Below are 21,859 nucleotides of genomic sequence, written 5' to 3'. Positions count from 1 at the left end.
CGCTCTGGGATTTGGAAGCGGCAAGCTCTAGCATATTTTGAAGCGGTTTGAGGGAAGAGAAAGGGAAAAAACGGCAGTCGCCGTGAGGTTCGTGTCTGTTGGACCTCCCGTGGGAACGGTGTTTGCATCCGTCAAGTGTCAGGATGTCGAGGCCTGCGGCGTGTGGAAGGCATGTTCCGGCCGTTGGAGAGTTTTGAGATGTAGGGAATCTCCTGTGAGGTCTGCGTGGGTTGCAGAGAGGTGCCGTCCGGTGCGGAGGCTGCAGACTACGTGCGGCCGCGTGTGGGCTTTGCAGTGGCAGTGTGTTTGTGCCAGAGTAGGCGAAGTCTTTGCAGAGCGATGCTGCTGTGTTTTTGCCAGTGAAGGCTTGTCTTGCCAGAGTAGGCGGTTGTCTTTGCCAAAATCGGCGGATCTGTGTCAGAGTAGGCGGGCTCACCAGTGTAGGCGTGATGATCTGTCGAGGCGTTTTACCGTCCTCAATACAGTTGCGCATCCGTCGCGTTGTGCAATGGATGGCTGTGAAAGGGTAAAGCCGAGGAGTCCAACCAAGCCGTTGCAGAATTTTATATCCCCATTGCGGCGGGGCCCGCGATACGGTGCTTGGTGGGCGTCCGCACGTGCCATACACACTGTGTGCGCGCCGAAAGCCAATTAACGCGTCGTCGCAGAGCAAAGCGTCCCGGCGCATCCATCGTCATCGACGTCCAACCCACGCTTCCCACCGAACCTCTGTCCCCGACTGCCAGACATAAACACAGCATATTTCCAAACAAACAGGAGCAAACAAAACATTAATTCACAATGGTAAACCACCTCCGGCCCGCTCCTGCACCCGCACAGCTAACTCTCCCCTTCCCAGCCCGCAAAGCGCAAACCGCCAACGGCCGCCTCCGCCGACCCGCCACGCCCGCGCGCCTCAAAGCTCGCCAAGGAGCACAACATCTCGGCGCAAGAAGAGCGCGAGATCCGCGAGGCCTTCTCCCTCTTCGCGGAGCCGATGCGCGGTTACGGCAAGGAGGGCGTCATCCCGACGTCGGACGTGCGGTCGGCGCTCGTGGCGCTGGGGATCCCGCCGGCCTCGCGCGCCGAGCAGGCCGAGTTCGTCGAGATCCTGGACCCGGAGGGCGAGGGGTTCGTCGGGTACGAGCCCTTCTTCGCCATCTGCGCGCTCAAGTACCACCAGCGGGAGACCAGCGGGGCCGGCGGCGAGGAGAGGAGACGGGAGGTCGAGGAGGCGTTCCGGCTGTTCACCGGCGTGGGGAGCTCGAGCGGAGGGCGGGACGTGATTTCGCTGGCGGATTTGAAGAGGGTTGCTGGCGTGCTGAGGGAGGACGTCAAGGATGAGGTGTTGAGGGACATGATTCTCGAGGCCAACGGCGGCGCGGGGGTTGGGAGGGGCGTGAGGAGAGAGGAGTTTGAGGAGGTGATGCGCCGGGCTGGGGTCTGGCGGTGATGCTGAGGTGGTGTGCGCATTCGAGCGTTGTTCATTATACCCTGCGAGGTGTTTGGCGTTTGGCAAGGCAAGGCATGGCATGGCATGGCGATTTACCGTCTACAGGAGGTTCACGACGGCGGGCAGGACAGACTTCATTTCATCAAATTTCACGAATTGCAAAACAGGATGTACCAAGGTGAATACCGGATATAATAATGATTCTATCTGAACTCAGTGCAGCCCATGTGGTGTGGGGGTCGGGGTGTTCTTCCACCGCCCCCTGGTTGGTTCCATGCTCATAAAAAACGCCCGTGAAATATGCATATTCCGGCCTTTCCCTTGGTTTTGCCATGCGTTGTGTGTGTGTGTCATGACCAGACGTTGGAAATATGGATTATTACATCCTCGTCTTATCCCAAGTCAAATACAAAACCCTCCCGTATGTGTGAGATGATGAGGTTGGATGGGTTGATGGTGTCCTCTCCGTAGCCTATTTGCTGGCCGGCTTCCTTTTGTGCAAGAATAGAACGAGAAAAACGCAGAGTAAAAAGAGAATCGTCGTAGCACGGCACGCCGCGCCTGCCGCATACGCTCTGTTCAGAACGGAGCAGAGTGAGGGACGGAAGCGGCGTACTAAGCCGTCGTGTCGGCGGCGGCAGCGGCTGCCTTCTCCTTCTCGGCGGCCGCCTTTTGCGAGTCAATGACGGCCTGGAGCTCAGGGGGCGCCTTGAAGCCCTGGTGGTCCTGGTGACGCTTGTAAAAGTAGTTGTCGGGCTTGGGGCGGAGCTCAGCGGGCAGCTCCTCCAGGACGCACTCGAGGATGGCGTCGATGGACTTTTGCTTGGAGCCGTCGCGGTGCCAGATGGAGATGAGGTGGGAGTTGAAGCGGACCGAGAGACCTACGCCGCAGATCTGGTCGTCTAAAGAAAGGCATTCCGTTAGCAATCCCGCAGTCTCTCCGTGTGTGTGAGCAGAGGCAAAGGAACTCACTGTCATCGAGGACGCTCTGCAGCTTCTCGCCAATGGCAAGCAGCTGCACACGGGTCCAGACGTCCGGGCCAATGTTCTTGGGGACGCGGAAGGTCCAGGCGCCACCGTTGATGTTGCGGCGGTCCTCCCAGATGGGCTTGAAGCCCTGCTTGAAGAGGTAAATGGACTCGCGCATCTTGATCTGGTCGACGGGGGTGTTGTTGTTGTACTTCCAAAAGTCCTGGACCGACTCGATCTGGGAGCCGAGCTGCTCCAGCTGCACCTTGTACTCCTCGTCATTGCTTGTCTTCTGGTCCTTGTTTTGCCTGCGAGAGAATGGTGTCAGTCAGGTGCTAGGACCTCGGCGAGGCTCAGGGGGGATGGTGTTGTTCGTTGCGGGGTTGAATGCGCAGCAGGAGAGCAAACACGCTGAAGGGAATCTGGGCAGGCTTACTTGTCAAAGTAGACGTTCCAGTAGTGTTGTGTCGGCAGCGGGCGCATGGCCTTCAGGAAGTTGCGCTTCGCATCGTCACGCTGGTCGGCCGGGGAGCTGACGCTGGGCGAGTTGGGGTCGGTAGTGCTCTGGGACAGGCCCGAGAGGCCACGGGTGAAGAGCGCGGGTCTGGTAGCCATGGTCGCGGTCGATACGAGGGGTATAGAAGAACGCAAAGAAGGACGAAGGGCAGAACGACAGACTGAGAGTGACAAGAGGTGTCAAGAACGTGAAATGTCGGGCTCAGGAATAAGCTGTCGGCTCGTACGTTGTGGCCGGCTGCAGCAAGACCTAGCACCTGGTCGGGGATCGGGGGTCGGGTGGACGTAGCCGAGAGAGAGAGAGAGAGGGAGCCGTTTGGCTTGCTGTTCGTTCGTTGGCTCGGTGGTCTGCGGCAGTGCCTAATGTAGCAACGAGGGGCAGAAGTGGGCAGCCCCGTGTGGCTCTTTAGTGGAGGGACTGGGGGGTTGGACGATGTGGGCTTATTGCTGTCGTTGCTGTTGGTGCTGTTGGTCGCTTTTGACGGCGGGGTCTGCGTTGCGGTGCGGGAAAAGAGGCGTCGTGGGCTGTTGGTTTTCACCAATGAACAGCGACCAAAGTCTTGAGTGGTTGGTTTGGCGGATTCAAGGGACGGTAGCAGGAGCAATCGAGGGGTGGCGTATTCTCGAGTATTCAGAGATGAATCTCGGCGATGGCAAGAAATCCACACAATATGCCCTTGTTGCTTCACAGCTGCTGACGCTTTATGTTCCTCCAATGTCGGCCGGGCTCAATTCAATTCGGGCACGGGACGAGATAAGAACGAAACCGTAAACCGGAAAGGAACCCTTTCAAAAGAGACAGGTTGAGTGAGAGGAGGTCGGAAACAAGGGTTCAGCGGTTGACAGCAACGGCGGACGGCGACAAACAACAGGTTTCTGCAACTTCTGAATGACTCGACAGTCGGATCCAGGGAGCTTGGTGTCAAAGAGAGGTGAACAACACGACAAGGCGGCGACCGAGGGAGAGGCGGTAGAGAAAAGAAAGGGAAAAAGAGGAAGAGAGAAAGCAGTAAGGTTGAGGGTAATAAGTATCACCAACAATTCGGTCCTCGTCTCTCGTCGTGGTCAGCAGCAGCAGCAGCGCCTCCCTCCAAACACAATCACCCCTACTCCTGCTCGTCTACAGTGCTGCACTTGTTCAGGTACCTCACCAAAGGAGACAGCAACCCGGAGGGAACACGACACAAGACGATACGGCGTCCAGGCGGCGAGGTACCTTTCCGCGGCCTCAGCTTAGCTTTCAGGTACCGTACCTGACCTCCCCTCTGGATGTTAGGGGAGTTTGTCTGGAGATTGGACAGGGAGCATCGGAATCCGGTCGAGAGTCCTCTGATCTGAGGTCTGAAGCGCAACAGAGCAGGGAACCTGGCAGTTAATTGGCGAGTGACACCGGAAGGGGAAGTCGAGGGACCGGGGACCAGGCACAAGAGGAGGGGACCTGGAACCTGGATCTCATCTTTGCGACCGTGATACCGTCCCGAATGGAACTTGGGACTTGGGATCATCAGCGAAGACGAATAGGGGCTCTGCCGGCGCGACACACACTGCTGCTGCTTGTCTGTTGCTGATGCTGCTTGCCTGGCCTTGCCATCAGCCGTTCCTGCCGCTGCGCGGCGTAATAAGTAGCAGCAGCCAGCAGCAATAGAGCACGCCGGTCATGACCCTAGGGTGACATTCCGTGGGCCGTCCGTCCCGAGTTCAGAGACGTGCGCTGGGCTGGAACTGATCTGTACGCTTGGGTCAACTAGTACCGAAAGCGGCGTCAACGGCGAGCAACAGCGAGAGATAGACAGACACGGAGCACACAGCACACAGAGAGGACACACAAGACACAAGATACAGAGACAGAGACAGGGCAGAGCCAAGGTAGAGAGAGAAGCTTGGTGGGAACATCTTACCGGCCTGAAACATCGAGCCGCCTTTGCGGCCAGTAATAAGACGTTGCGACGAGGGGGGAGGGGAACGGGGGGGCTGCCGCGGGAGTGGGAGCAAAGACCGGATGTTCAGGTTCGAGAAGCTTGCTGCTTGCTACGGCACAGCGATGGACGACGGCTGCTGTCCCTGACTTCCTGCTCAATGTTCGCTGTTCCCCCCTCTGAGGCAATGGCGTGCCCACGACAAGGTGCCTATTCGTCAGATACCTTGCGCACCGGCGACAGGGACATGGGCCAAGGCATGTGCCGTGCCGTGGAAATGCAGGGTTCACCGGCACCCGCCCCAGAGAGCGACGAGTTTAAGTGCACCGTAGCGAATTGATACGGATGCCGTGCGAACGTCTCCTCTCCCCTCAATCATCCCGATATGAATTAAGGAGGCAGGCACTCGACTGTTAAGGTATGATGTGCATCTGAGCCGACGTAAGCTGGAGCTTTTCATATTCGTCTTGGTTCGGACAATCCGTTCGATGGCCCCAAGGGTCTGGAACCGGGCCTCTGCGCTCGAGTTGCAAGTCATGTCAGTCAGTACCAAGCACTACGCAGTACGCAGTAACCTCGCTCAGGTAACGTCCTCAGAGATTGACTTTCCAACGTCACCCAGACGCAGATGCACCCATGAAATCAATTGAGTTGTCGGCGGAAGTACACTCCGCTTCGCCCTTTCAGCAGCTTCGGAACCCTCTGCGAGCTTTCCACTGGAAGAAGAAAGGAAGGACCGAAATACCGAAGAGACAAAAACCATCCGGCCATAGTCTCAGATGCCCATTCGTTCGCTCCCCCGACTTGAGTCTGCCCCGGCATCGAAGCCACCGCGCAAAGTAAAGACTAACTTGAGATGAATCTCAGGGGCCCAGATCGAACCTCTCTTCGATTTTGCCTTTTGCCCACCAGGCATGATGTGCAGGAAGTTCTCCCGGCCGCGGGTGCTCACCTCGCCCTGGGTGCCCGGTCCAAACCTCGCCCGTCCAGACAATCGGTTTCCCCCCGCCCATTGGACTGAACTAACTGACCCCCATTGCCAAACGGTTACATGGTCTCAGACACGTACCAACGCTGTCCTTTGCGCCCGGCTGTTGCGAAGCGGAACCGGCGAGCAGTCACTTCTCTGTAATAGATGGGCTGGTGACAGGTTGCAGATCACCACATCTGACAGACAGATCATTCGTTTGTCTTCTTCCCGTGGGTCCCCTTCAAGACAACGACGCGCGCGCAACGTTAAACGACTTGAAGCGTTTGCCAAGCACCGCTCCTCTGCAACTATACAACCCAATATGTCCATTCTCAAACTGCACGAACTCAAGATCTTGAACACACTACTGCGTAGAGATAACTCCATCCAATGTCCCAAGAGTCCAAACCCAATCTCCACACAGAGAGACAGACCACACAACAGGCATGAATGGGCTCTAGCGCTTCCGCGTCAGAGACTGCCGCCAGATAAACGACTCTACTCGTCCACAGAGTCCACATCTGCTCTCCACGACTGTCAATCCAGTCAGTGAACGGGATGTTGTGCAGACTACGGTTGTACTTTGCGTAAGTGATAGGCACGTCTCGCTCGTCCCGTCAAAGTTTCGATTCGCCGCCGTTGCACACGTTGCCGCCGGATGGCGGAAGAACCACGTCAGAACAAATCAGAGTTCGAGACAAACGCTCTTCCGTCGTCTCTTCCGAAAAAGCCTCCTTCCCTGGCGGGGAGTTCACACGTTCGTTCCCAACCAACCCTAACAGCGGGATCCCTTCCAGAACGCCCTTCTTTCTCGCCGTGCTCGCCCCTTTCAAACCGTACCTGAGCTACAGGCCGTCGGGACGGGGATGTCCCCATCACGCCAGCCCGGCTGCTAACCATGCCAATCGGCCCTGACAGCACGTATATCGTCCACCTTGTTCCATGTTGCCCATCTTGAGGCACCGTCTGGATGGATACCTAGTTTGAGATCACGTCGGTGTGAGAGGGAGGACAGGAGCCAGAGGGGAGAGAGAAGACCCGCCCACTTCCCTACGGAATGACAGCCCGGCTGGCTTTGCTTCACGCGTTTCGATCATGACGTATCCATGGAACTTTGTTATCTACATACATTTGGAAGGGCATTTCTACTTGTCCCATACTACGTTATCCTATCCTACGTTATCTTAATTCGTCTCTCTCATGCCGTGCTAACCTAACGTACGGGCTCGTGCATGTGCGAAACGACTGTCGTCCATTACAGCCCTGTACCCTGAATCGAAGACTCCCAAAACACCATGCTGTTATCATCGTGATTTTGACACCACACGCACATATATCAATAGCCGCACTTGTTCGTAATTCTCGTTCTTGTCTCCTTACGCATTCAGCGCACCTGCCAATACGTCGCCAACCCATCGCTCCTTGTCGTCTCCGATTTTCCGTCTGAACATGCCCAAGTCGCTCAGCAGGCTGCGCATATAATCCTGCATGTCGTTGGCACTGTCCTCAATGACATCTGAGTCGTAAGCCGTATCGTCCGAGTCGTCGTATAATGACTCGCCGTCCTCGGCATTCTCCTTATCCTCCTGCCCCGCCTTGGCCTCTTCAGTCTCGTCTTCCTCTTCAGTTGCCGGCTTGACGGTGACGGCGGGGATGGGGTTCTTGAGACTGTCGAGTGCCAACTTGAGATGCAGGCGGAGGGCTTCATTTTCCGTCTGCAAGCTCCGGATCTTTCCCTCTGCGACGAGGCTGCGCTCCTCCATCATGCGCTGCATGGTCACCACGCGGTTCTGGTACTCCTCGAGCTTCTCTTCTTGGTCCATATTGTCCTTCTCGCGCCGGCGCGACTCCGATACAGACAACTGGAGAACGCGGATCTCCTCCGCCATGGCAGTGATCTGTGCATCACGCTCCGCCGACGAGATGTGGTCTTGATTGACAATAGCGCGGGTGCGAATACGTTTGGCCTGGTCCGCATAACGCAGAGTCGAGAGAGTCTCCTCGTAGTCTGACGGCGCGATACAGGCAACCATTGCCGTTTTACTGTTGCCTCCCAAAGAGTCCTTCAATAGCCACGTTAGGATCGAGTCTCTGTAAGGGACCACGTCCTTGCTCCGCTTTCTCGAGCCCGATTTGGCGTCCGCGAGCGCACCAATGACACGACCGAGAGTGGTCAGGGATTTGTTGATGTTGCTTCCCTCGCGGAGGCGCTGACCCGTCGCCTCTGTCGCTTTGGCGCGCTCACTGCCAGCCAGATCTACCAGTCGAATGCGCGAGCTCCGTTCGGTCGTCTCGTCCGTCTCCATATCATGGTGGATCTGCTTGAGCATAATGGTGAAGACGGCGTGACTACGACTACTGGTGTCGTTCATCCTGGTGCTGGCCACGGTTCTTGATCTATCTCCCGCCGTCATGTATCGCAAGATCTCGTTAAGATTGCGCACCGGCACCTCGGTCAGGTCCTTGATGTATGGCCCATCCGTTGGCGACTCTCTGATCTTGAGATAGTACGGCGGCTGGTTGGGCACGACAGGCACGAGAAGGTCGCGCACGTGCTCGTTGTAGACCTCAAAGTACGATACTCTGACGTTGTAGGAGATGTTGGGTGTTTCGTTCTGCGCGGCCTCGATTCGCTCGAAGAGATCCTCGCACGTTCGAGGAATCAAGCCCGGCTGATCTGGTGTGCCCATCATCGTGTAACTCTTGCCTGAACCCGTCTGGCCGTAGGCAAAGATGCAAGTGTGGTAGCCCTCAAAGTTGTGGTCGAGGAACTCCTCGCCCAAGCTGTTGTAGACGTCCGACTGGTGCGCATAGTGTTTGTCGTTGAGATCGTGACTCCAGAACGAGCTATCAAAGGTGAACGTCTTTTCTTCAATAATCTTCCTCGACTTCGCCTTGGCGTTCGCTGGGTCGCTGTCGTTCGGCACCAGCAGCGTCGTCTGCTGGGTGACGGGGTCCATTTCCACCAGGCACTCGGCGCCGCGTTCAATCTCTATGCGCATCTGTCAGTATACATCTCGTTTCACATCGTATGGGTACTCGTACCTCTGGGCAGAAACGCCCGAACTCGGACGACGACCCGGACATTGCCCCCGTCCATCTTGACGGGCGCATCGTGCGACCGCAAGGACGGGGTGGAGGCAGACGAGTGAAGCTGAGGCATCTCGAAAACCGCCGAGGGCATCAATCGAGGGTCGAGAGAGAGTCCACGCAAGGTGGTGGTAATTTCATCGAGAATCGCGCGGTAACGTTGACGATGTGTCGCCCACATCCCAAGACGAGGCGGTCGGGCTTGTTTACTTTGTTGCCCAATTGGGAGGTAACGTGGTGGGGCCGAGTTGCCGGGGCAGTGGCGCCACACTTGCTGTGTTTGTGCGCCTAAGCTGACACCCCTGCTGGCTGGCGACTGCTCTGCTTCAGGTTTCCAGTTGATGAGGCAAAAGAAAGGTGTTTCTAATTGCACAGAAAGGATGCATGGAAGGATGTTCGTGTTTGAAGGTCGATGTGCCGGAAAATAATGACAGCTGTGTGTCGACGCAAAGTTGAAAGAGGCGGTTGTCACTGTGCTCTGCCGAGTAAACAATCGTGGCTTCAGGTGCACGCGCAAACGAAAATGTCTAAACATTCTATGCTTCTAGTGATGGTGTCAAAGTAACTAACGCCTTGCGCCACGCCGTCTAATCTTGCCCTGGTCTCTTGCGATCGTCTTGGCCCTGCCTAGCAGCTCTGGTGTCTTCCTTAGCCGGCCTAATTCCATTCCATAACCCGCTGCTCACCTCTGCGTTGCTTATTCTACCCAAGGGGCTTTCATCGTCTTACGGCCGTCTCAGCCCCTTTCCAAGAAGCTCACTTCCCACCTCTGAGATCGTTTTCTCGTTAGGAAACTGCTTCTTCTTGGCGAGAACCGCATCTTCTGCGTCCATCGTCCTGAGCAAATCAGACACCTCACTGTCTGATGGCGTGCAATAGACCAGGTTGCCCAGAGCAAGCAACATGCCCTGCAAGGCCTCTGGCGACTTTTCTTCCTGGCCTATGGCCTCCAATACTGACGCTGCCAGCTCCACGGAGTCGCCTTCGGGTAAAACGTCGCCTGTCTTCTCTCGTCTTGCTTTGTTGCTAGCTAATGCCAGGTTGAACATCAAGGAGGATGCAGAAACACGGATGTTATTGTGACTGTCGTCCAGAAAGCTCGAAGATATCAACTGAATGATTGGCGCTCTGAGACCCTCGTTGCGAAGGATCTCTTCGGGATAGAGTGGCGTGGAGAAAAGGTTGCACCCCATCTGCAGCGTCACAAGACGCAATGCGTAAGGGCAGTCGCTGTGAGAGTTGACAAAGTTCAAAATGGCTAGGACTGTCTGGTGATCCTTCTCCTCGGCAAAGTAGCCGCTGAATCTTGCGTCGACTAGAGCGCATCTGAGAAGATCAACCACGGGGAAGAGTACCTCAGTCGGCAGTGAATGAATGGACTTCCTCAGGAACTCTGCAAACTGGCTCAGATTTGGCAGAGTCGCAGCTGCCGGGCCTTGCTTGTCACGGGCTTCAATGAATTGTTTGACTCCTTGCACAGCAGGATCCGTTGCTGTTGCTCCCATCTTTGCGAGTAGCTTCTCCAAAGGTGGTACTTTGGAGTAAAGCACTGGCCGCCCATTCGGGTTGGAAAAGCTCGGTAGGTTTAGGGACTCGTGGGGATGACGGGGGAAAGCCATTTGCAACAAGAGTTGGATGTTGCCCCGAAGCGCAGCCGGGTCTGCCCCTGCCCACTCATTCTCCTTCTCTCCGTGCAGGTAAGTGACAAAAGTCGGCGTCGCTCGTGGGTAGTTCTTCTCCGGCAAAGGAGTAAGCTGGGCTACATCAACCTTGATGAAAACACCCTTGTTACCGGCTTCCGCTGAGAGCTCGTCAAAGGCTGGCGCGATGGCCCTGCAAGGAGGACATGTTGCCGAGGTGAAGAGGACAACCGCACAGGTCTTCTTTGCAGACTCGAGAGCAGCGTCGAGCTCCTGCGAACTGTTTACTACCCTGACGTTGGCTTGGGGCCTGGTTGGTTGCGGTGCTGAGCTGTGTCCATTGGCGGTGTTGCCATTCTGAATGCCAAGAATCGAACCGTTTTGCCTGTTTGAAGTCATGGCCTGAGTCAGTTGGGGCATGAGCATTCTCCCAAACGGCGAGCTGAGAACGGCATCCGGCATTTTGATAATGTGCTCGGGAATGCCTTTTCCAAGCAGAAACTGGGCGAAGGAATCCGAGAAGTTGTTGCAGTTGTGCCTCCACAAGTCATAGGCCTGTGGACGAGTTAGAGGAAATTTGCATCAGGTTTCCGCGCTGCACACTTGCCTCAATTGTAAATATTGGCCTGAGAGAGTCCAGGAACTCTTCAATCACCTCCATTGGCAGTTCTGTGCGGCCAAGGAAAATTCGTTCCATCGGCTGGCCCAGGTGAGAGGTCCCTGGAGTGATGTCGACGATGCCGCCATCGTAAACGTATTCTCGACCATTGAGCTGGATTGAGGTGTGGTAGATTGCATCAAGGTGGAATCCTAGCATGCCCTGGGACATTTGCCGGGCAAGTCCTCTGGACAGGTCGTACGTCAAGAGATGCACGTCCATGTCGGTGATAGGTGCAAGTCAAAAGCAAGGGGCAACTGTGTCTTGGTGGATACGAAGTGGAAGGAGGCTAGGCCGTTGGTAGAGCTGAGGAAAATCGAGTTGATGGGAATCAGACAGTTGCCGCACAATCTAGAGAGCTGGCCTTGCGATAAAATCTTTTGATGCTCAATATACCCTCTTGTTGTAACGGGAGGCAACAGAGCATTCGTAGTCATGAACGAGAAGCTTCCAAGACTCAGCGTCGGATCCGGTAAGACGGGCGCCACGTGTGGCTTGACCAGATGTCCTCGGCATCTTATCGCACGACCCATGAAAGTGCTTACCTAACAGCGTTCAACCCTACCCATGCCATGAATGGAGACAACAGGCCCCGGCGGAGTTTATCAGTGGGAGACGATGGAAGTCGGGGGGCGAGGAGGTGGCACAGGGCAATTAGGGGCACCTCAGCAGGGAATGATAGGCCCCACCCCCTGAGCGCGGAGCCATTAAGAATGACGCGAGATGGTCGTTGCAGCACTTCAGTGGCTTCGCGTCGTCCCCGCTGCCGCACCCAAGATTAGCAAACTGTCAGATTTAGCAGGGATTCTCTTGGTTTTTTGATGACTTCCAAGCAAACCACACCTAACGAAAATCTGCTCGAGGCCACAGTACGGAGTACCGACTGCGAGAGGAGTACCGACGTACTTTTTAGGTACCTAGGTAATTTGCTATCTTGCATCCATCCCCCCTTGAAGCCCCCTACATATACGAAACTTCGTACTCGACACATCCATCTTCGTCCATCTGTTGGTGTTGTACGACCGTCCCGTCCGCTCATTTTTCCTTCGGCCGCACGCACCTGCTGCTTTTTGCCTTCGAGTCGCCGTGCTCCCTTCGACATCGGTCCACGGTTTGGTTCAGTCCACTCCTTTGTCCTCCTACACAACGGCGACGTGCCTCGCATGCGTCCCCTTGTGTTCCTCTAAGCCACCACTCTTGCCTCCGACGACACGCGACCAATGCGAAGAACATCTGTGTCGCTGCCGACCAAGCAACCCGCCCGAGATCCTCACGAGAAACCCGGTCGATTTGCACCTGCTCGAAAAACTGGTCTGTTTGCCAGCTTAGGAGATATGTCCCAAGCACAGAAGACCCGCTGGATGCGGACGGGCGCCATCGCCTTCTTCGTCGTCTTTCTCTTCTGGTACCTGTCTCCTAGAGGAGTCAATGTTCGCAGTCCTGGAGGTGCGCGATGCTTGATTTCCTGCGACAGAGCGATGCTAACACCTATCTTGCAGTCTCGACCGGTGGCGGTGGCCAAGTCCCGGCTGATGCCTCTTACGGCACTGAAAAATGCTCTGTCTCCAGCTCCAAGTCGAAGCCCATTGTCCAATATGTCCTGATGATCGACGCCGGCAGCACGGGATCCCGAATCCACGTCTACAAGTTCAACAACTGCGGCGCTACTCCCGAGCTCGAGCATGAGGAGTTCAAGATGACTGAGAAGTCTGTCGGCGGCCTGAGCAAGTATAAGGATGATCCCGAGGCCGCGGCCAAGACTCTCGATGCCTTGATGGAGGTTGCCATGCAGACCGTCCCCGACAAGCTCAAGTCCTGCAGCCCTGTTGCAGTAAAGGCGACTGCTGGTCTTCGTATGGTCGGCCCTGAGAACGCCCAGAAGATTCTCGACACCGTTCGCAACCACCTCGAGACCAAGTACCCCTTCCCCGTTGTTGGAAAGGAGGACAATGGTGTTGCCATCATGGATGGTGCCGATGAGGGTGTCTACGCCTGGATCACCACCAACTACCTTCTGGGCAAGATTGGCGGTCCCGACAAGAGCCCCACCGCTGCCGTCTTTGATCTCGGCGGTGGCTCGACTCAGATTGTGTTCGAGCCCACCTTTAAGGGAGCGCCGGAGGGCGGTATGCCCGAGAAGCTTGCTGAGGGCGACCACAAGTACGACCTCAAGTTCGGCGGACAGCAGTTTGAGCTGTACCAGCACTCCCATCTTGGATACGGCCTGATGAGCGCCCGTAAGGCCGTTCACAAGACCTTGGTCAATGAGATGTTTGAGAGCAAGAAGACCGATGACAGCTGGGTCAAGCAGCCCATTGTTCACCCCTGCATTGCTCCCGGCATGGTCAAGGAGGTTGAGGTTGAGCTGGACGAGGGACACCCTCTTGGCAAGGCCGTCACCTTCAACTTCACCGGTCCTTCCCAAGCCGCCCCCGCGCAGTGCCGCAACCTCGCCGAGAAGATCCTCAAGAAGGAAGAGTCCTGCAAGCTCGCTCCTTGCTCCTTCAACGGCGTCCACCAGCCTACCCTTGCCAAGACCTTCGCTCGCGAGGATGTCTACATCTTCTCCTACTTCTACGACCGCACCAAGCCTCTCGGTATGCCTGACTCTTTCACTCTTCGCGAGATGCACGATCTGGCCAACTCCGTTTGTGGCGGCGAGAAGGCCTGGGATGTATTCTCCAGCGTCCCTGGCGCTCTCAAGGAGCTCCAGGACCGCCCCGAGCATTGCCTCGACCTTAACTTCATGATGGCCCTCCTCCACACTGGCTACGAGATGCCTATTGACCGTGAGGTCAAGATCGCCAAGAAGATCAAGGGCAACGAATTGGGTTGGTGCCTTGGTGCTAGGTAAGTGACTTCTATCTACAAGTAACAGGCATTGCAGACGCTAATACTTTATTTTATAGCCTGCCCCTCCTTTCTCCCGGCTCAGGCTGGAAGTGCAGAGTTGACCAGGTCAACTAAAGCCTCGAATTCTCGCACAACAGGACTGCACAAGCCTCCCCTGGTGTTGGCTGGCTTGTAGCATTATAGATTTTTAATTCCACGACAGAACCGGGAATGTTCGATTACGAGTTGTACAGGAGTGTCATGTAGGTCATATGGCGGGTGCAGGAACATGCATCAATACACAGACCCAAAAGGCGGGCGTTTCATGTCTTGTATGGTTTCCATGGGCATTAAGGATTATGGGCTTGTTCGGACGTGACCACTTTAGAATAAAGTCGCTCACTGGATATCTTTTAAGCTTCCATCAAAGCGGTGCCGTAACCATGCCCAGCACGTCCTCAATCACGTCCTCGGGGCCCACGCCTTCGAGAATGGATTCAATGGCTTCCAGCTGGCTTCCCCACTGCATACTGCGTTCCTGTCGCGGATGCGCTATGCGTATTCGGTGCAAGTAGACTTTCCTAACGGCCAGATGAACCAATGCGGGTGTGACAAAATCGAGCCGGTGTAGCGGAGCCAGGCATTTAAGCAACTGCTCCAAGTGCTTCGTCGCGGTCGGCTCGATGCCGCCGGCAACTGCGCGATGCATTCGTAGGTATGAGACTACATTCATTAGGTAGCGCAAGACATCAACATCGATCTGGACATCTCGACTGCTCTTGGCGATGGCCGCAACATCCTGCAGCCGTCAGCATATGCCCAGGCACTTTGCACACGTAGAAACTTACGCCTTCACGGAAAAGAGGGTTTTCGCTGACTGCGGGCAAATCACCGTTGATGCTTTTCTTGAGCACGCTCTCGGTACTCGCCGTCTCGGCCCCATCAGCAGCGTCGTACGCGTCGTCGAGATTGGGGAAACCGTCGTCCGGATCATGCCAGTGAGCAATGAAGAGGTAGTCGTTCAGGTGAAGCGTGACGTGAGCCTGACCACCGCTTTCGGCGCCCAGGGCGGCGATGAACAGAAACTGCTTCGGGGCCGTCTGGACGGAAGTGCGTGTGAAGATACGGCGGGTGCGGAGGAGCTCAAGAACCTGGATCTGAACGGCTCTTGGGGCGCGGTCAAGGTTCCGAGCTACAATCACATTGGCGATGGAGGAGCCACCGATGCCCTGGCCGGTCGGGCTGGTTGCCGTGACCGAGGTCAGGGGGGAGATGCCCGCGCGAGAAAAGTAGGAATCATTGCGGGTTCGTAAAGGCGAGCCTGATCTGGGTGCTGCTAGAGACTGCTGCGTGAGGATCGACGATGCAAAGTCCTCCAGTGAGGTTTGCGGAGTGCAATCCACTACGGCGCATTTCAGACCGAAGGTCTTTGTTGCAATCTAAAACAGTGTGAGATGTGGACCTCGTGAGTAGGAGAGAGATGGATGGTTGGGCTCACCAGCTGTAGCTCCTCGACAAGCTCGTCGAGGGCAGCGGGAGGCGTGCTGACGATGCAGTGTTCTCGATTGACCAGGCACAGCAGGGCGGCCAGCTCCAAGTCGCTCAGGCCGTGGACCTTGTCCAGGAGGCCGTCTTCATCCGCCATGAGGATCTCGTCAAGTGTTGGTCGACAGTCCCATCAGCTCATCCTGGGCCACGCATATACTTGGTACACTTGCGGAGTGCTCGTCCACGATATACATGTGGTGTGAGGCGGTGACGGACGTTCTTCGCAAGTCGCTAAGACGTCCCGGAGCTACTAAAGGGAAGCTCAGTCGCATGGACCGTCACTGAGAACCATGATAAAGGTGTGGCGTAGGCGTCATGCGGCCCGGCTAGGTGCCTTACCTAAGCGCCGTGCCCAAGTCATTCAATGCACCTTACCGGCCAACCACCTGGGCAGCCAACAGTGAGTGTCACAGCATGTCTAGGCGGGCTCCAGCGCCTTGGAGCACCGTCACTTGGCGTTCCTCCAGGTGCCTGCCCGCCATTTACGTCAGCCAGCTGGCACATCAACAGCACCATGTGCTCCCTTTTCTGGTTAGACCCAGTCCCCCAAGCAGCTCTTTGATAGGCTGAAACCTGCAAATGTGACGGGAGCTCTCAGTACCGCCTGCTTCCCTGTCAACCTCCACCATCACTTCCGTCTATCGATCATCGACCTGCACTCTACACCAACCAACCACCCCTGACGCACGACACCGATCCGTTTTCGACCACTTCGACATTCGAACCGATTCCTGACCCAGTCGCGACGCGGGATACAACTACCATCGCGCATCCGAAGGCCCGCCGACGCCCGACTTTTCCATTTACCATACATAGCGGACCCGACGCACCAGATCCACGATGTCATCGAGAAAGAAGGTCCTTCTCAAGGTGGGCTTTATCGGCGGCCCCAAACACACGTGCGGCATAATTGATCGTTTCTGTGTTGCAGGTCATTATCCTTGGCGATAGCGGTGTCGGCAAGACGAGTTTGATGAACCAATATGTATGTTTTCTTGCTGCGCTGTCTGGCGGCCCGACCGGTGGTAGCCTAGAGTACTGATTTGGCTATTTCTACCTTTTAGGTCAACAAGAAGTTTAGTGCAAGCTACAAGGCCACGATCGGCGCCGACTTCCTGACCCGCGAGGTCCTCGTCGATGACCGGCAGGTGACGATGCAGGTGGGTGACGCCGCGAACACATTGCCGATGGAAACAACGAACGCGTTGCTGACGGACAATAGCTCTGGGACACTGCGGGACAGGAGCGCTTCCAGTCGCTGGGTGTCGCCTTTTACCGCGGAGCTGACTGCTGCGTACTCGTCTACGACGTCAACAACTCCAAGAGCTTCGATGCTCTGGACAGCTGGAGGGACGAGTTCCTGATCCAGGCTTCTCCGCGTGACCCCGACAACTTCCCATTCGTCAGTATCTTGAAGTCCTAGAGGGATAGGACATGGACACTGATAAGAGATTAGGTCGTCCTTGGAAACAAGATTGATGTTGAGGAGAGCAAGAGAGTTGTAAGTTTTGGTGTCACCTGCGGCTACCCGACGACAAGCTTACCATTTGATTAGATCTCGACCAAGCGTGCGATGACCTTCTGCCAGTCCAAGGGCGGGATTCCCTACTTCGAGACCAGTGCGAAGGAGGCTATCAACGTCGAGCAGGCTTTTGAAGGTTGGTTGCCTCTTCCAAGGTGAAATCTTAGAGATGCTAACATTGTTCACCAGTCATTGCACGAAATGCCCTTGCTCAGGAGGAGTCGGAAGAGTTCAGCGGGGACTACCAGGATGTCATCAACATTCCCATTGAGAACCCCCGGGACGGCTGCGCCTGCTAAGCAGATTCTTGGTTGAGCAGACGGCCGACGTTGAGCGAGCAGAGCATCCGGGCGGAACACATTTATGGGACCCGTTGTACTCGCATTCATGTTTAGTCCACGGCCCTTCACATATCCATCTTGGCCGTTGGTTTGATGTAGCATATCATGCACTGGTGTGAATGGTGTTTAGAGGTTTCTTTTTGAGTTTGAATTCACGGGATTATTCGTAGGATACCAAAGATTGCACAACTTGCCTTTAGTTGAAGTCGCATGACGTCTTGCCCAGTAATGACATGCTAAGCCGACTCGGTGATTGATACCGCAATTTCGGACTACACGGACGGCCGACAACTTAGTTCAAGAGATTTTGTCCAAGAAACACCGGCCCGAGCTGACGGATCATGCTGCCGTTTCTCAGCAGACTCCGCTCAGAAGACTGGAGCCATCGATGCGACTAAATGTAAAAGTTGGTGAGCCGGCACCAAATCCGACCTGGCGCCGGCTGCAGATTGCGCGGCGCCGTTCTTGGCTTTGTTCAGCGGCAGCAAGCCGTCAGCCCAGGAACTCAGTAAGATGCCTCGTGTTTGGTAAACAGGCGTAAGAAAGTTGCTCGCAGGGGCATATTTGAAGTAAAGAACGCGGAGGGAGGCTGAGACGTAGTGGCACGCGATCGCCCTATCGTCTATTGGTCGCCGGTATTTGGGACGAATACAGGGGCTACTGTCCGTGCAGTTGAAACTCTCCAACCTTGAAGAAACAACCCTTTGAACAACAACTGACACGAATCCCTTAAAATAAACCCACGTCGTCGGATATTTGGACGATGCGTGCGATCCCGACGGAGCTTGTTGGTTTACCTTGTGGACTCTAGTGTCGTACGCGGTCCAGCGACTTGTTTACCCAAGCAACTGCCAACGTTGTCTACTTCGCCATTGGGGAGGACCCAAGACACACAAACCCGGAAGCAGTCAAGTCAACGGAACGGCATAATCGTGCCGACTGCATGCGCCGAGTCACCGACGACGGGACCAACGCCCGATATTGAACAAGCTTAATCCTGCGATTCACAATTCGAGTTTGTCGTGGTCAGATGCCTGCGACCCAGACCAGATTAGACTGCAAGACGGCCGACGATCCCTCCTGATCTCCTCCCTCTCTTCCTCACGATCGCGAAACCGCCCTTCCCCCGACCGACGAGATGGCGCCCAGCGAGCCTATGTTGCCCGCTGCGATAGCGCCCGATCATGCACGAGATACCCGGAGATCATTCTCCAGCGCGGACCGGATGAGCCAATCCGTCGCGTCTACGAATAGGTCGAGGTCGACGGTGCGGTCCTCGGGATTGCAGGCGAAATTGGGACTGGCAGGTGTTGCAAGACGGACGTTGGGTATTTCATTACTGTTGGTGACGGTGTTATTATGGACGATATCCAACTTTCTTGCATCGGTGAGGCTTCCTCTCTCCCTTGCAATCTCTGGCGGTGAGCGTCTGGCTGACGGCTGACTTTTGACAGTACATCTTTTCGGACCATTCCTACGACAAACCCTTCTTCGTTGTGTATATGAACACTTCGGTCTTTGCAGTCTCCCTGGTGCCCATGCTGGTCAAGTTCGTCATGCGGCACGGCGTCGAGGGCCTACGGCGCGAGGCAATGGTGGTATGGAACGAGCATAAACACGGCAAGGGAGGCCTTAAGGCGGAGGGAGACGAAGAGGACGCGGTGGCGGGCGAGCGGCTGCTGGTCGACGACGAGCCGAGCTTGGAGGCGGAAGGCTACGAGCCTAAGGTCGAGCGCATGAGCTTCCGGGAGACGGCCATCATCAGCCTCGAGTTCTGCATGCTGTGGTTCTTTGCGAACTACCTGGCATCCGCGTGCCTGGAGTACACGAGCGTAGGGAGCGTCACTATTCTGAACTCCACAAGCAGTGTCTGGACGCTCGTGTTCTGTGCGCTGATGCGGGTGGAGGGATTCACGATTCGCAAGTTCATTGGAGTGTTGGCGTCGTTGACGGGAATTGTCCTCATCTCGACCGTGGACCTCTCCGGGTCGAGTGACGAGAATCGCGGGTCGTTCCCGCACAAGACGACGTCGCAGATTGCCATTGGCGATTCCATGGCTTTTGTTAGTGCCATTATCTATGGCCTCTACGTCACCGTCATGAAGGTGAGGGTCGGTAATGAGGATAGGGTCAACATGCCGCTCTTCTTTGGCTTGGTGGGCCTATTCAACTTGGTGTTCCTTTGGCCGGTGTTCTTCATCCTGCACTTCACCGGCATGGAACCGGTACGTGCCCCGTCTAACCGAATATCTACGCAGTTCTGACAGTGTCACAGTTTCAACTTCCGCCGACAGGCAAGATCTGGGCCATTGTCATTGGCAACTCTCTGTCTTCCTTCATCAGCGACATGTCGTGGGCGTATGCCATGCTGCTCACTACGCCTTTGGTGGTGACGGTTGGTCTGTCTCTGACGATTCCTTTGTCGCTCATCGGCGAGATGATCCAGTACTCGCAATACTCCAGCTGGGTATACTGGGTTGGTGCGGCAGTCGTTCTCATCTCCTTCTTGTTCATCAACCACGAGAGCAAAGAAGACGAGTCGGGTGATAAGGGCCCCCAGGCAGGATCCAGGGGGGCTCAATTATAGAAGTATTTGTCAATGCTAATGAAGAGGCACGAGCAAGGCCGCCGTGTAGAGCCCTAGGCGGCACCACTATGCATAGACAAGGCGTTAGGCGGGCATATGCCAGGATCAGGTTACCTCCTGGAACGCTGATACGAGCATGATACCAAGTATCTGCTCTTTTTGGTTGATAATTCAATTACTTTGCATCGTGTGTGTTTCCATAAGGACTGTCTGTCAGGTGAGCCGGATCGAAAGCGAGCGGCACATTTTAGCAGCTTGGCACTGCCAGCTACACGCTTGTCCTGCTGCAATCCGTCTTGGCATCCACTAGTACTACGCAGCGCGCCATCCAACGGAAGACTCGGGGGAGCTTCACACGATGAGCAGTGGGCATCTGCAAGTCGCGCAGCGGAGAGAACACGAGGAGCGCTTCGGGTCATTAGCTGCCCGAGGGCGAGCGAGATTATTGACACACCAGTCGGCCCAGGAAGGAGAGGAGGGCACAGCCGAGGGCGGGACGGCCTGCATGAGACGGGATTTCTGAGAATTCCATGGTCCGGTTTTCCAAAAGACGATGTTTGCTCCTTTCGGGGTGTGATCGACAGGAAAGGAGCCGCGCAACCGGATTCGCCTCCCTTGGCCTGTGGTCCTCCGTGCTGGTGTTTTTTTTCTGTCGTCAACTCCACCAAAGGCGAAGGTTTGCTGGGCTCCCCCCTGCGCTGATAGAGTTGCGGGAACGCTGAAAGTATGTTGAGTTTAAGCCTTTTGGGTGTTATTTACACGGTAGCACGGTTGTAACGTGGGCAGACATCTGTGCTGGTGACGATGGAGAGAGCGCTGAAGTCCAGCGACCTTTCTAAGCACGGGCTTGAGAGGTTCCTTCTGGGGAAGTGCAGCTTGAAGATAGGACCGATCAGTGTGGACGGTGCTGGGCAGAAGCAGTGGCTTGACATCCGTGGGTGATGGCCTGCCAAAAAGCCGATCGATGGGGGAGAGTCTTCCTTCTGCAGAGGGGGCGCTACTTTTAGGTGAGGTCTCGGGTCTCGTTTCTTCCTTGGGGCTGTCTCTCCCAGCTTCCAGGTTCTCTGCGCAAGCCACGCCACAGGGCCATCCATTTCTTTGCCCGCCGTGTCCAGCGTGTTTTGCTGTGTCTTCCAGTGCAGCGGCGCAGAGTCGCAGTGGCACAAAGTTCCAGAGAGGCCCAGGCCGATGGGGAAAAGTGGCCCTATGGGGCGAGACCGCGCACAATGGCACCTCTCAAGACCCCTGACCCTGAACATGAACCTGAACATGTCGGGTCGGCCATCCGCTGTCGCTGTCACTTTCCAGGCCACCCCTCGCCATTCCCCCGCTCTCCTCTCTCAGTGTCCTCGTCCCCCTCTTCAAGGTTTCCCTGGGCGAGGATCCTCGTCAGTTTGCTCACTCACTCCACGCGCGCGCATGTTGTCGCCTCTTCCCAAATTTGCTTTCTTTTCTGATCCTCAAGTCGTTGAATGGTCTGTGTGCCGATCAGCAGTGAATGATCGAGTTCGCCCCCCGAGCGGATCGGGGGCTCTCCAGAATGTGGCAGTGAAGTCGTTGGTCATGGACTCCGTTCCGTCTTTTGGAGCTGGTCTGAAGCGGGAGTGGCCCACGGGAGCTAAACTCTGGCCGTAAAGAAAGCCGACGAGACCTTTGTGGTTCCGTCAACTTGGGAATAACACTTCCGCCAGACAAGAGAGACATGAGCGCACTTTTGTTCCTCGACAAGCCAGCACAAACAAACACCTGAATCACCTCGTCTGAACTCGCTGGATACTCTGCCCGCCCGCGCCTGCTCCACGGTTTAGGCGCACAAC

The 21,859-nt window shown here is 55.9% G+C and overlaps 8 protein-coding genes across 8 annotated transcripts; 4 read left to right on the top strand and 4 right to left on the bottom strand.

The window, feature by feature from the left end:
• Positions 1-801: 801 nt before the first annotated feature.
• On the top strand, positions 802-1,453 carry CETN1 (Centrin-1; the record flags this gene model as incomplete). Its single annotated transcript, XM_032033824.1, has 2 exons — positions 802-804; positions 860-1,453. 2 exons carry the CDS (start codon positions 802-804, stop codon positions 1,451-1,453), a joined length of 597 nt encoding a protein of 198 aa, XP_031886847.1.
• A 615-nt stretch (positions 1,454-2,068) lies between these two features.
• Positions 2,069-3,037, bottom strand: EIF4E3 (Eukaryotic translation initiation factor 4E type 3; the record flags this gene model as incomplete). The annotated part of the gene is made up of 3 exons (XM_032033825.1): positions 2,069-2,355; positions 2,426-2,730; positions 2,859-3,037. The coding sequence occupies 3 exons, from the start codon at positions 3,035-3,037 to the stop codon at positions 2,069-2,071; spliced, it is 771 nt and encodes a 256-aa protein (XP_031886848.1).
• A 4,163-nt stretch (positions 3,038-7,200) lies between these two features.
• KIF1C (Kinesin-like protein KIF1C) lies at positions 7,201-8,987 on the bottom strand (the record flags this gene model as incomplete). The annotated part of the gene is made up of 2 exons (XM_032033827.1): positions 7,201-8,816; positions 8,870-8,987. The coding sequence occupies 2 exons, from the start codon at positions 8,985-8,987 to the stop codon at positions 7,201-7,203; spliced, it is 1,734 nt and encodes a 577-aa protein (XP_031886945.1).
• A 652-nt stretch (positions 8,988-9,639) lies between these two features.
• Positions 9,640-11,434, bottom strand: DESI1 (Desumoylating isopeptidase 1; the record flags this gene model as incomplete). Its single annotated transcript, XM_066151151.1, has 2 exons — positions 9,640-11,109; positions 11,210-11,434. 2 exons carry the CDS (start codon positions 11,432-11,434, stop codon positions 9,640-9,642), a joined length of 1,695 nt encoding a protein of 564 aa, XP_066009342.1.
• A 1,112-nt stretch (positions 11,435-12,546) lies between these two features.
• Positions 12,547-14,179, top strand: gda1 (putative guanosine-diphosphatase; the record flags this gene model as incomplete). The annotated part of the gene is made up of 3 exons (XM_032033829.1): positions 12,547-12,658; positions 12,712-14,062; positions 14,122-14,179. 3 exons carry the CDS (start codon positions 12,547-12,549, stop codon positions 14,177-14,179), a joined length of 1,521 nt encoding a protein of 506 aa, XP_031886947.1.
• A 289-nt stretch (positions 14,180-14,468) lies between these two features.
• CGGC5_v003610 (uncharacterized protein) lies at positions 14,469-15,689 on the bottom strand (the record flags this gene model as incomplete). Its single annotated transcript, XM_032033830.1, has 3 exons — positions 14,469-14,843; positions 14,893-15,483; positions 15,543-15,689. 3 exons carry the CDS (start codon positions 15,687-15,689, stop codon positions 14,469-14,471), a joined length of 1,113 nt encoding a protein of 370 aa, XP_031886946.1.
• Positions 15,690-16,432: 743 nt separating this feature from the next.
• On the top strand, positions 16,433-17,413 carry CGGC5_v003609 (putative Ras-related protein Rab7; the record flags this gene model as incomplete). Its single annotated transcript, XM_032033831.1, has 7 exons — positions 16,433-16,462; positions 16,524-16,577; positions 16,657-16,752; positions 16,815-16,994; positions 17,049-17,093; positions 17,148-17,250; positions 17,304-17,413. 7 exons carry the CDS (start codon positions 16,433-16,435, stop codon positions 17,411-17,413), a joined length of 618 nt encoding a protein of 205 aa, XP_031886941.1.
• A 1,180-nt stretch (positions 17,414-18,593) lies between these two features.
• Positions 18,594-20,042, top strand: CGGC5_v003608 (putative vacuolar membrane protein; the record flags this gene model as incomplete). The annotated part of the gene is made up of 3 exons (XM_032033832.1): positions 18,594-18,842; positions 18,910-19,680; positions 19,731-20,042. The coding sequence occupies 3 exons, from the start codon at positions 18,594-18,596 to the stop codon at positions 20,040-20,042; spliced, it is 1,332 nt and encodes a 443-aa protein (XP_031886940.1).
• Between the last annotated feature and the right edge of the window lie 1,817 nt (positions 20,043-21,859).

This window comes from Colletotrichum fructicola (genome assembly GCF_000319635.2).
Source record: "Colletotrichum fructicola Nara gc5 chromosome Unknown KSG_Nara_v1_contig02, whole genome shotgun sequence".
Taxonomy (NCBI): domain Eukaryota; kingdom Fungi; phylum Ascomycota; class Sordariomycetes; order Glomerellales; family Glomerellaceae; genus Colletotrichum; species Colletotrichum fructicola.
This window is presented reverse-complemented; position numbering and strand designations above follow the sequence as displayed.